This window comes from Manis pentadactyla, chromosome X (genome assembly GCF_030020395.1).
Source record: "Manis pentadactyla isolate mManPen7 chromosome X, mManPen7.hap1, whole genome shotgun sequence".
Classification (NCBI taxonomy): domain Eukaryota; kingdom Metazoa; phylum Chordata; class Mammalia; order Pholidota; family Manidae; genus Manis; species Manis pentadactyla.
This window is the reverse complement of record NC_080038.1, coordinates 68,357,602-68,370,862: the sequence shown is the minus strand read 5'-3', so window position 1 is coordinate 68,370,862 and position 13,261 is coordinate 68,357,602. Positions and strand designations below refer to the sequence as shown.

General features: G+C 41.4%; 1 protein-coding gene across 2 annotated transcripts in view; it reads left to right on the top strand.

The window, feature by feature from the left end:
- Nucleotides 1–8,682, top strand: part of LOC118921118 (protein PBDC1-like) — a 118,674-nt gene extending 109,992 nt beyond the window's left edge. Inside the window, exons 7-8 of one of the 2 annotated variants that reach the window (XM_057495587.1) lie at nt 4,524–4,631; nt 7,779–8,682. In XM_057495587.1, coding sequence (XP_057351570.1) covers nt 4,524–4,565 — 42 coding nt within the window. In that variant the 3' untranslated portion in view covers nt 4,566–4,631; nt 7,779–8,682. The remainder of the gene's footprint in view (nt 1–4,523; nt 4,632–7,778) is intronic. The other variant, XM_057495589.1, reaches the window with a different exon arrangement.
- Nucleotides 8,683–13,261: the final 4,579 nt, after the last annotated feature.

Genomic DNA, 13,261 nt, shown 5'->3' with positions numbered 1-13,261 from the left:
GGCTGTGCCAAGATGGTGGGTGAGGCTCTCCCTCCATCCCAGTGGTTGTATTGCCACAGCTACCACTGTAGTGGTGACTGGGTTTTCCCCTAACCCAACTGGCCAGGGCACAGGGGCTGCTTCTGTTGCCACAGCAGCAGTGGTTGGGACTCTCTACCTGGCCAAGCTGGCTGGGGCTATGGTGGTAGAAAGGGCTCTCTGCCTTCCCAACCTAGTTGCTGAGTCTGGAGCATTAGGTGGTGCTCTCTCACTGCTGATCTGGTTGGGGTACTGCAGCTGCTGATACAGTGGGGAGGGGGCTCTCCACTTTCCAGTCTGCTGGGGTACCATAGTTGTTGCTGTGGTTGAGGTGGTAGGCAGGGAACACCTGCCAGCCTTAGCAGGTTAAAGTGAGCATTCCAAGATGGCACTCACAAGCATCAGCACTAGCAAGGTAGATTGTGTTTTCAAATGTGTCCCATAGCAGTGTCTCTGCCCCCAGAGGGTGTCTCAGCAGTTTGCTGCCTCCTCAACAGATATCCTAGGACTAAGTGGGTCCCATTCACCCATGCTCTAAGTGTTTTTTCAACTGATGTTTTATTGCTGGGTCCTAGGGAAGTGAGACTTTGTGAAAGCCTTTGAAAAGCAGATTCTCTATTCCCTATAGCTCTATGGTTTTTGTGGACATAATCCCTGTTAGTTTTCAAAGCCAAGCTTTTGTGGGCTTTTCTTTCCTGTGCAGGATGTGAGGGCTGGAGTGCCTAATGTGGAACTCCAACCCCTTGCTCCTCAGGGAGAGGTTCCATGTTTTTGAGATTCTTCCCCAGTTGTGGATCACCATGCTTGGAGTGGGTTTTTTCATTTTCTGGCAAGACCTTGTCTCTTCCGGTCCTACCCATCTCAGTGCTGCCCCTTTGTCCCTCATTGTGGAAGCTCTGTATATTCACTTTTAGGACTTCCTTCTGAGGAAATTATTCCATATGCAGTTGTATATTTGTTTTGTCTGTGGGAAGAGATGAGCTCAGGATCCTCCTACAACACCACCTTGAACACTCTTGGCTGTATATTTATCAGTTTTCTTAAGCAGAATTTAACATTTCTTGATAAGTCTAGGTATTTAATAATTATACTATGTAGTGAGAAATTTGAGGACAATTTGGACATCTAAAAGTTTCTGTCCTTCCCCTGAATGCCCTAACACAATTATAGTATATCAATTTTAGTTTCAGCTTTGAGTACTGTTTTCATCTCCTTCCCTTTAGTGTCTACCAACTATCAATTCTTGCAGCTGTCTTCCAGCTAACTTCCAGCATCTCCTATCCTTAATTTTCTGCCAATATACCCAGTGACCTTGGAAGACAAATAACAAATCTTGTTTGAGAAATAATTTAAAAAGTTAAATATGAAAAAATAAAATAATCCACAGTGATTTACCATAGAACACCCACTAGAATGCTTAAAATTAAACAGACTGATAATACCAAGTGTAGACAAGAATATATAGCAAGAGGAACTCTAATACACTACTGGTGGGAGTGTCAATTGGTGCACCAATTTCAAAATCTCTCAGGAAATATCTATGAAAACTAAAAACGCACACATTTAAAATCTAGCAATTCCATTCATAGATTTATTTCCAACAAAAATGTACCCATGAACCAAAATACAGGTACAAGAAGGTCCATAGCAGCATTTTTTGTAATAGCCACAAACTAGAAACAAAGTAAATGTCAATCACCAATTGACAGGATAAGTTGTAGTACATTCATACAAAGATAAAGTGTATAATACTGAAAATGAACAAATACTGCTATACACAACATTGATAAATAACAAGATATAGTTGGATTTTATTGGGAAAAGAGAAATACAACTGAGTGCACACTGTAAAATTCCATTGATATTATACAGAGATCATAAACAAGCAAAACTTAATCTGTGATGCTAGAAGTTAGAATAAGGGTTTCCTCTTTGGACAAATGTGAGGGGAGAGATGGTGTAGAGTGCCATGGGAGCTTCTGAGATTCTGGTAATGTTCTATTTCTTGATTGGAATGGTGGTATATTACATGTTAAATCTGTGATTTATCAATCTCTATACATGTTATATCTCAGCAAAAGCACTTTTAAAATAATTAAAAAGTATGCTAAAGGTTAACAATTGTATGGAAAGACACTCATGTTTTTAAAGTGAAAAAAGGAGGTCAGAAAGTATCAAAAGGAGTTCAGAATGGAGAATATGATGCCATCTTTTTACAATCACACTTAAACAGATTGGAAAATATGCCATATGTCACAGGTGTAGACACAGCTCCTTCATTTTTCATTTAGCAATAACTAGAACTGTTTAGAGACCAGTAGAATAGAAATGGCTGTGACCAGGCATGTAGTTCAATGTGGCTAGGGAGCAGATTTTATGGAAGAATGTGCTGGGGGATAAAAAAAAATGAAGCTGGAGAGCTAGGAAGGAACCAATTGGTGAAGGCCTTGAATGCTGTGGAATGGGATCAGGATGCCATTTCAGAAGTAAAATGTTGCCATTTACTGCTTTTTTTAATTAGATGAGGGGTAGAAGTTTCAACTCATGACAAAATGTGAGCTTATTTTTAGGGAAAATGTTATCTTTTATTTTATGACTGGAGAATTAAAAATCCTCTCTGGAAATCTACCCCTGGGCATTCCGTATCTAAAGAAGAAACAAGAAGTCCTTTTTGGTGAAGGGGAAAGACCAAGACAAAGGATCTTGTCAGATTTTATCTTAACTACACCTTTGTAGCAGCTCAGCAGATGGTGCTTCTTTCCACAAGATTCTCCTAAGATACAATCAGCACACAACCATATGTTTCTATGTTATAGAACACACATTCACTTGCATAAACATTGATCTCTTTAGCCCAGTTTAGCCAAATCCATGGTCATGAACTGCTGCTTTTCTACTGTAAGAAAACACATGGGGTGTAGAAAATGTCAGAGATAGGTGCCTGGTCCCCACATGTGAAAGCAGTGCCCTCTAAAAGAATTCTAGGGTACAAGATAATACAATATAATAGTATTCATTACCATAAAGAATTTAAGGAAGTATTTCAGTTGTGGCTGCAGATAACAACCCTATTAAATTTTTTTCCTTTCTAACATTCCACTATATATCTTGATGTTGAGGACTAAGATTTAGCACTATTGTTTTGGTAGCACTCCCAGAAAATAAAGCAGCTGACCCTTCTTCGTGGTAAAAGTGTTCAGATTATGTCTCTCCAAACACATGACCAACTCCCTATTTAGGCCCTATTCTGGCCCTTTTCTCTTGTGACCATTCCTACCTTGTGGGGTCCTAACCAGTTCTGACATACTGCTAAATGAAGAAATAGGAAATCCAGTCATTCCTGTCTCACCACCTTCATCCTCGTCTCCCATCCAGCTTAGTGCACTTTGGCTCTAGCCATCCTGGTTGACTGGCTGTTACACAAACTTATTTTGTACCTTCATACCTTTGGGCTTTTTCTGATGTTGATCTCTTAGTCTAGATTTCCCTATGAATCCTTCCCATCCTGTTCATCACTTAGAGCTTACTTCCTCCTTGAGGCATGTAGTCCCAATCCAAGACAACTCAGACTAAGCTATAATTCATTGCTTGCTCTTTCTGTATTTATACAGGTTAATTAACCTTCCTTTAAAACACCTATTTCCATCTACTTTGCATGAGTCATTTTTAATAAATAATGCTAGACACTCTTTGAAGGGTGTATGTGTGAGAGAAAATACTTATTCTTGAGACTCTGACAGACCTGGGTTCAAATCCTGGCCTCTTTCACTTGTTACTTTCTGACTTTGGACAAGTAAATTCACCTTTCTGATCCTCATCTGTAAAACGAGCACCATTAAAAGCAGCTACCTTATAGCTAGCATTAAGTGATTTACTATGGGGAAAGTGAGAGAACCAGAAACAGTACCTGGTACACAGTAAATGCTCCATAAGGCTTACCTCTCATTACTATTGCTGTTTGACTCTACCCCAGAATGTACGCCCCACACGAAGGGGATAATCATTATGTTTGTCCTCTGGCAAACCCGTAGTATCCAGCACCGTGCCTGGCATATGGCACATACTCAAGAAATATCTGTTGAGTGGATGGATGAATTAATGAGTTTGTAAAATAATTATCATGTTAACATCCTCCTCCTCTCTGAATCCTCCACTGCCTATTAGCATAGTGCCTTATATCTCACAGAAAAACTTCAAATGGACCATCATCATTGAACATCCTCTATCCCTTGTCCCCTTTGCTTCACCTGTTTGTTTTCTCTTTCTCAGATTCTCTTCTCTAACAAGTTTGAGTCTGGCACAACCACTTGAACCAGCTTTGGCTGCCTGGCAAAAATGGTGGGCAGGAGTGAGGGACTGGGAGTGGGGCGTGGCTATTAGGTCACAGAACCCGACTGCGCCTGCGTAGGCTGAGGCAAAGCTAAACGCGCAGGGTTGCAGTCATTGCTGCCTGATGTTTGTGTAGAAAGATTGCTCTTCTTACCAGCTCTCACACTTGGTCCCAGGTCCCTGGCTTTGGCTTTGTGTTCAGGCTCCGAATTACTTAACATCCTCGCTCCGACGGATCACTGACCTCCCCGTTCCTGCTCCTGTATCTTGGAACCATGTCTCTGGTAAGCCAGAATGCACGCCACAGCAGCGCAGAGACCACTGTAGATTATAGCGACCGCCGGGGTGAGATGCAGGATACTAACGCCTCTGCGTCCCCCACCTCCATGCTAGTTCCTGATGACCCCCAGGGCCCTCAGGCGTCAGTCGACCCTCAGGGTGTCAGCATTTTCAAAGTTGAGAAGGACCCGAATGACCTCAAAGCCCTGATCGACTAGCAGTTATGACGTTTGGGGGCGCTCAGGGTCCACAACCCTTTGGAAGACAGGTCGATTGCTTTGGTGAATGTCATGCGAATGAAAAGCCAGACTAGGGGTCTATTCAGCAGAAAGAGATGTTGGAGTTCCTCAGAGAATACTCAGATCAGTTCCCTGAGATCCTCAGGGGAGCTTCAGCCCACCTGGATCAGGTCTTTGGGTCAAACCTAAGAGGTCTTGATTCCCAGGCCGACATCTACAGCCTAATCAGCGAACGAGGTCTCCAGACCACTGGTCATATAGCAGAATCCCTAGACATGTCAAAGACAGGTCTCCTGGCTTTGGTTCTAGGCCACATCCTCCTGAATGGCAACCGGACAAGAGAGGTCTCCATTTGGGACCTGCTGTTAAAGGTTGATATGTTGGATGAGCCTCAGAGAGTCAACAACCTCTTTGGGAACACAAGGAGCCTCCTTACTACTGAGTTTGTGCACATGCAGTTCTTGGAGTACTGGCCAGTGTATGGTACTAATCCCCTCGAATTTGAGTTTTTGTGGGGCTCTAGAGCCCACAGGGAAATCACAAAGATGGAAGCCTTGATGTTTGTGGCACAGGCTCATGCTGAAGAACCCTGGAGTTGGCCAGAAGAATATAACAAGGTCCTGGAGGCTGACAAAGCCAAAGAAAGAAGCCAGGCTGCTGGCTTGGAGTTCTAGTTAGAGGACACTATGAGTGATAAGGCAAATGACTTGCTCCAATTGGCTATTAATGTCACCGAGGTGTTGCTGCCTATACATCAGGATGAGCTATTGGCTCACGCTGGCAGAGAATTTGAGAAAGTGTACCCAAACATTCTCAGTCGAGCTACTCTCATCTTTGATTTGTTTTGTTGGTTCTCCCTCATTGAAATTGATACCAGTGAGCACATCTACCTCCTTATCCAGCAACCAGAATCAGAAGAACAGCAAATGATGATAGAGAGCCTGTGGAGACCAACTCAACAATATGTGATGCCAATCCTGGGTTTGATCTTTTTGATGGGCAACCCTGTTAAAGAGGCCAACGTCTGGAACTATCTTCAGAGATTTGATGTGGATGTATGGAGAAAACATGCCATCATGAGCAAGCTAATGAGACAGTGCTACTTGAAATGCAGGCCATTGTCTTACTCTAATCCAGTTGAATATGAACTTCTGTGGGGTCCTCGAGCTTACCTTGAAACCATCAAAATGAAGGCTCTGGAGTATATGGCCAGTCTCTACAGAAAGAGACCACAGGACTGGCCAGAGCAGTATAGGGGGAGGCTGTTGAAGATGAGGAGGCCAGAGCCAAATCTAAGGCAACTGTCATGTTCTTCTTTGGCCCATATGAAGTCTGGGGAAAATATATCACTTCAGCTGGGTGGCATCAGCTAAAGAGGCTCTGGGGAAATGGGCACTGGGACACCAAATCAGAAATCAGGCAGGGCTGGCGTGGAAAGTACAAATTGTGCTTGTTATTTGTGTTCCAATTCTAATAGTATTTTCCTTCCTTTTTACTATACCTTTGGATTAGGTTCATGATCAGTGTTTATAGATAAAATTGCTTGTCATCCCTGTCTTGTTTCAATATAAACATTCAGGTAGCTGTGTAAGATGTATTGGTAATATTTATCTTTCTTTGATGTGGAAGATATTATAAAGCTGCTCCTTAAGTGTTTGAAATAATCAGTAAAATAGTCTGTTACAAATTTAAGTAATAATACACGCACAAACAAAAACAAACACAGACTTACTGATCTGTGGTTGTCCTCCATTTGTGTCTACTGTTGTGTAAAAACATGGAAAACAAGACTGGAATTTACCTGTATTTGCTTTGCTGTTCCAGACTGTAAAATATATATATATATGATGAATTAGATCTAATTCTTAGGCACTCTTTTATTCAACAAATATTTGTTAAGCACCTGCTATGCTCTGAGCACAGTAATTTGTGCTGGGAATTAAAGGGAGATGAAAATCCAGCTGAGCCTCAGGACTTGAGAGAGGGTAGCCTTGGAAGTAAACCAGCATTATATTGTTGCTGTGGCAAGTGGTATAATAGGGGTAAGTTCAGAGTGCTATGAGAGTCCACAGGAACAACCCCCAACTAAACTTTCAGCACTTGGGGAAGATGGTGGAAAAGGCAACGGGGTACAAGAAATGGCAGAGCTGTCTAGCAAAGGATGAGTGGGAGAGTGGTCAGGGGTGGTGGTATGAAGGGTTGGGGACAAGCTGTCGTTTAGTGACTTCTATTGTGAAACCTGAGGTTGTGGAGGGTGAGGGAGGATTCATGAAGTCAGAGTCAGTATGTAAAATGCCCTCAGAGGATTTAAAAGTAACTCAGATATAATATTGTATATCAAATATACTTCAATAAAAAAAAAAAAACAACCAGAGGCTCAGAAAGGTAATGCTGCGAGAATGGGGGAAATGGGAGGGAGAAGCCTGTGGAAGAGATAACAAAGGCCCATGTCCTCAGAAAGTGGGCCTTGGGAATCAACAACGGTTCTGAAGGAAGCTGGTCTTGAATCTTGGTCCAAACTAAACAGTCCACCTAGTAGAGCTCTGGAGGCAACCTCTGCCAGTGCAGTTTATTTCTGCATTGAAGCTGTTCAACTGAGTGTTACTATTTTGGCTGTTTTCTTCTGAATCCCTCTCCAGCTTCTAACCCTAATAATGGCTCTCCCCAGATCTTCCCTAGAGAATCGGCAGATAATTCCTGTAAAGGAGCCCTGATTCTGTACTGGATGTTACATGGAAAGTTAGGTATGGGGGAAGAGGGCCTGCCTACTAGTAGTGTAGGTCTTATGTTTCTTCACCTGGTACCCACAAGATTTCTGCATTTTCATCCATTTAATCACTAAGGGCTGCCTCTAACTGCTACTTCCTACCACATGGGAGTGAGTTTTAAGACTTTCCTCACATTTTTTTTCAGCCTTGGAAGGAAACAACACAGCCATCTCTCCGGGGTGGAGAGGACAGGAAGAGGGGAGATATACCCTTTTGCGCCCTAAGTCATGCTGTTGTACAGAAGCCAAATAAGAGCTGTCTGCTTGAAAAAGCCACTGTGCAGGTGCACTCCGTGGTTGCCTGGGAGATACCGCCCCCCACCAAGTCTCAGTAATCTCATCTATCATAGCACTTCTAGGAAAACTGAACTCTCGGGGCACGATTTTCAGTGATGAGAAAATGAGTAACTGGAGAGCCTGAGCCAAAGGGGTTTTGGAAAATGGGATGGGGGTGGAGTTGTGAGGTAAGAGAGTATCCAATTCAAAATCTGGGACCTTAAAGTAGGATCCTGCCTACGCGCTAAACTAAGAGCCTCTCATTCTTCAGCCTTCTGGGACCCTTATTCTGTACATGTTTGTGGTATGGGGGAAGTGGAGCAAGCAGATTAAGGTGTCAAATTTTCTTTGATTATTTGGGTGGTGCAGTTTCTGGGTTCTCTAGCATATCAGCTCTCCTGGGGCCACTAGGAGAGAGAAGCCTGCCAAGGGGAAGATGTAGCATTGTTGACGAAAAGAAAATCCCAGAGCAAAATTCCAGAAAAGAGTTATTAGAGTTTTGTTTAAGCCCAGGTGTAGGACAGCTGCCCGGAAAGCACAGTCCTTTCAGAGATGAAAAGTGCTCTGGAGAAGAGAGGTTTCATTACCTGGGCACAAGGTAATTTCATGAAACTATTCAGATGCAAAGCAGATGTATGATGCCTGCCTGCATATCACAAATCAGGTCTTTATTTTAGATAACCCAAGTGTTATGGTCAGGCACATCTCAGAGTGCACATTTTTAGCATGTTTTCTTGACAGCATCTGCACTAGCAATAATGTAAAGCTACCAATTTTTGTAGTAATAAATTTGTGTCAGGCACTGTGTTGGCTTGTTTCCCTCCTTTTGCTCCAATCTTCCCACCATTTCTCCAAGAAATATTTTAATAGTCCCATTTAACACTATAGGAAACTGAGGCTTATTTAATATGTCCAAAAGGTCACAAAGCCAGTCAGTGACAGCTAGGATTGGAGTCTAAGGCTGCCATTGGTTATGATTCACACTGGTTCCAGCATACTGCATCACAGGACCCCTCTAGTCTGTGCTGTTTTCTCACTCTTAATTTCCTGACTGTCAAGAAATACAAGGAAGGGCTGCATACCAGGATGGGAGGGGTAAGATGATACCCCTTAGAAGGAGAATGATAGTGAGGCAAAGTTTCTCCAGACTCTTCCTTGTTCCATCACTCGAGTTCCAGCGAGACACTGAGAGCTGTCTAGGGGTAGAATGTGCATTTCTGTTCAATCTGCCTACTCTATACTAAGAGTCTTCCACAGTTTTCCCTCTTCCTACAAGCCTCCAGCCTTATCTGTTGGCTTTTACTCACGAAGAGTGAAACATCAACATTTCTGGACCTCCAGAAGTGTTTGGCCATGTCTTTTTTTTTTTTTTTTTAAATAATTATTTTTTATTGAAGGGTAGTTGATGCACAGTATTACATTACATTAGTTTCAAGTGTACAACACAGTGGTAGAACATTTATATACATAATTCGAGGTTCCAGCTATCACCCTACCAAGCTGTTACAATATCTTGACTATATTCCTTATGCTATACATTACATCCCGGTTACTTATTTATTTTACCATTGGAAGTCTGTCCTTTTTTTTTTTTTTTGTGAGGGCATCTCTCATATTTATTGATCAAATGGTTGTTAACGACAATAAAATTCTGTATAGGGGAGTCAATGCTCAATGCACAATCATTAATCCACCCCAAGCCTAATTTTCGTCAGTCTCCAATCTTCTGAGGCATAACAAACAAGTTCTTACATGTAGAACAAATTCTTACATAATGAATAAGTTACATGGTGAACAGTACAAGGGCAGTCATCACAGAAACTTTTGGTTTTGCTCATGCATTATGAACTCTAAACAGTCAGTTCAAATATGAATACTCATTTGGTTTTTATACTTGATTTATATGTGGATACCACATTTCTCTCTTTATTGTTATTATTTTTAATAAAATGCTGAAGTGGTAGGTAGATACAAGATAAAGGTAGAAAACATAGTTTAGTGTTGTAAGAGAGCAAATGTAGATGATCAGGTGTGTGCCTGTAGACTATGTGTTAATCCAAGCTAGACAAGGGCAATAAAACATCCACGTATGCAGAAGATTTCTCTCAGAACAGGGGGGGTGAGGTTCTAAGCCTCACCTCTGTTGATCCCCAATTTCTCACCTGATGGCCCCCCTGCGACTGTGCCTGTCTTAGGTTGTTCCTCCCTTGAGGAATCTTACCCGTCTCTGGCTAACCAGTCATCTTCTGGGGCCATACAGGGAAATGTAGAGTTGGTAAGTGAGAGAGAAGCCTTATTGTTTGAAAAGGTTAGCTTTTTACTTCTTTGCATATTTATGCCCTGTGGCTTCTATGCCCAGCATTTGTCTTGAGGTATCTTTACCACTTGGAGGAGTTATGATACTCGGTAAATTTGATATGAGGCACGAATTCTATTTAAGGGTTGTAATTAGGAAGGAAGAAGAAAAGCTATAGAAGTAGCAGGCGGAAGAAAACATGAGAAGATTGATTATTTCTTTGACATATCTTCTTGTAGAGTAACTTCAGCGTATATAGGTTTTAAGCTACTACTTAAATTGCGCACACACATTAACATAATAGGAGTATAGTTACATAACCAAAGCATATCTGTAATTACCAGCCATCTCCAGTGAAACCAAGAAAACCATTAAGTCACCTTAGGCATTTGTGAAAACTTATCTATGATATGGTGGATATTGTCCAACTGAACTTGAACAGTCTGAGAGAAATCAGACAAATTAAAACAACCCATTCCTGGGGACTGTTCACATGCCATATGTTCTTTTTTTTTTTTTTTTTTTTCTTGGTTGTTGTTGTTAGGGCATCTCTCATATTTATTGATCAAATGGTTGTTAACAACAATAAAATTCTGTATAGGGGAGTCAATGCTCAATGCACAATCATTAATCCACCCCAAGCCTAATTTTCGTCAGTCTCCAATCTTCTGAAGCATAACGAACAAGTTCTTACATGGAGAACAAATTCTTACATAGTGAATAAGTTACATGGTGAACAGTACAAGGGCAGTCATCACAGAAACTTTTGGTTTTGCTCATGCATTATGAACTATAAACAGTCAGTTCAAATATGAATACACATTTGATTTTTATACTTGATTTATATGTGGATACCACATTTCTCTCTTTATTATTTTTAATAAGATGCTGAAGTGGTAGGTAGATACAACATAAAGGTAGAAAACATAGTTTAGTGTTGTAAGAGAGCAAATGTAGATGATCAGGTGTGTGCCTGTAGACTATGTGTTAATCCAAGCTAGACAAGGGCAATAAAACATCCACATATGCAGAAGATTTCTCTCAGAACAGGGGGGGTGAGGTTCTAAGCCTCACCTCTGTTGATCCCCAATTTCTCACCTGATGACCCCCCTGCGACTGTGCCTGTCTTAGGTTGTTCCTCCCTTGAGGAATCTTACCCGTCTCTGGCTAACCAGTCATCTTCCGGGGCCATACAGGGAAATGTTAAGTTGGTAAGTGAGAGAGAAGCCTTATTGTTTGAAATGGTTAGCTTTTTATTTCTTTGCATATTTATGCCCTGTGGCTTCTATGCCCAGCATTTGTCTTGAGGTATCTTTACCACTTGGAGGAGTTATGATACTCGGTAAATTTGATATGAGGCACGAATTCTATTTAAGAATTCGTTGTAATTAGGAAGGAAGAAGAAAAGCTATAGAAGTAGCAGGCGGGAGAAAACATGGGAAGATTGATTATTTCTTTGACATATCTTCTTGTAGAGTAACTTCAGCATGTATATATTTTAAGCTACTACTTAAATTGCGCACACACATTAACATAATAGGAGTATAGTTACATAACCAAAGCATACCTGTAATTACCAGCCATCTCCAGTGAAACCAAGAAAACCAGTTAGGCACCCTAGGCATTTGTGAAAACTTATCAATGATATGATGGTTATTATCTAACAATTTGAATAGTTTGAGAAAAATCAGACAAATTAAAACAACCCATTCCTGGGCACTGTTCACATCCCATATGTTCTTTTAACAGTAAATAGTCTGTAGTTGTAAGATTTTGGAGCGCTACAATTTGCACTTCTCCTAATTCTTGGTTGAGTTCCAACAGTATAGATCCAGTCAAATTTGTTGTTTTACTGTATGCACAGGCCAGCTTAGATATCTCCTTCATTCCCATGGCAAGTCCAGGAACTGGTGGGATGAGTGCATCTACTGCTGTAGCAGTGCGTGGATCTTTGTTGGGGTTTTTTGATGATCATCTTCTGGCATGAGTCTTCCAGAGAGTGCAGATGTTGGAAGTTCTTTTTCATATCGTATCTTAGTTCATTTTCGGGGTAGCCCAATTAGGCTTTGATCCTCTGTATAAACACAAACAGACCCTTTGCCTACACTTTTATATGCCCTTTATACCCTTGTGTAGAACTCGTTGGAGGTTACCACACAGGAACTGCCCTTTTTTTTTTTTTGCTTTGTTTTTGGTATCACTAATCTACACTTACATGACGAATATTATGTTTACTAGGCTCTCCCCTATACCAGGTCTCCCCTATAAACCCCTTTACAGTCATTTACAGTCACTGTCCATCAGCATAGCAAAATGTTGTAGAATCACTACTTGCCTTCTCTGTGTTGTACAGCCCTCCCTTTTCTCCTACCCCCCCATGTATGTTAATCTTAATACCCCCCTACTTCTCCCCCCCTTATCCCTCCCTACCCACCCATCCTCCCCAGTCCCTTTCCCTTTGGTACCTGTTAGTCCATTCTTGAGTTCTGTGATTCTGCTGCTGTTTTGCTCCTTCAGTTTTTCCTTTGTTCTTATATTCCACAGATAAGTGAAATCATTTGGTATTTCTCTTTCTCCACTTGGCTTGTTTCACTGAGCATAATACCCTCCAGCTCCATCCATGTTGCTGCAAATGATTGGATTTGCCCTTTTCTTATGGCTGAGTAGTATTCCATTGTGTATATGTACCACATCTTCTTTATCCATTCATCTATTGATGGACATTTAGGTTGCTTCCAATTCTTGGCTATTGTAAATAGTGCTGCAATAAACATAGGGGTGCATCTGTCTTTCTCAAACTTGATTGCTGCATTCTTAGGGTAAATTCCTAGGAGTGCAATTCCTGGGTCAAATGGTAAGTCTGTTTTGAGCATTTTGATATACCTCCATACTACTTTCCACAATGGTTGAACTAGTTTACATTCCCACCAGCAGTGTAGGAGGGTTCCCCTTTCTCCACAGCCTCGCCAACATTTGTTGTTGTTTGTCTTTTGGATGGCAGCCATCCTTACTGGTGTGAGGTGATACCTCATTGTAGTTTTAATTTGCATTTCTCTG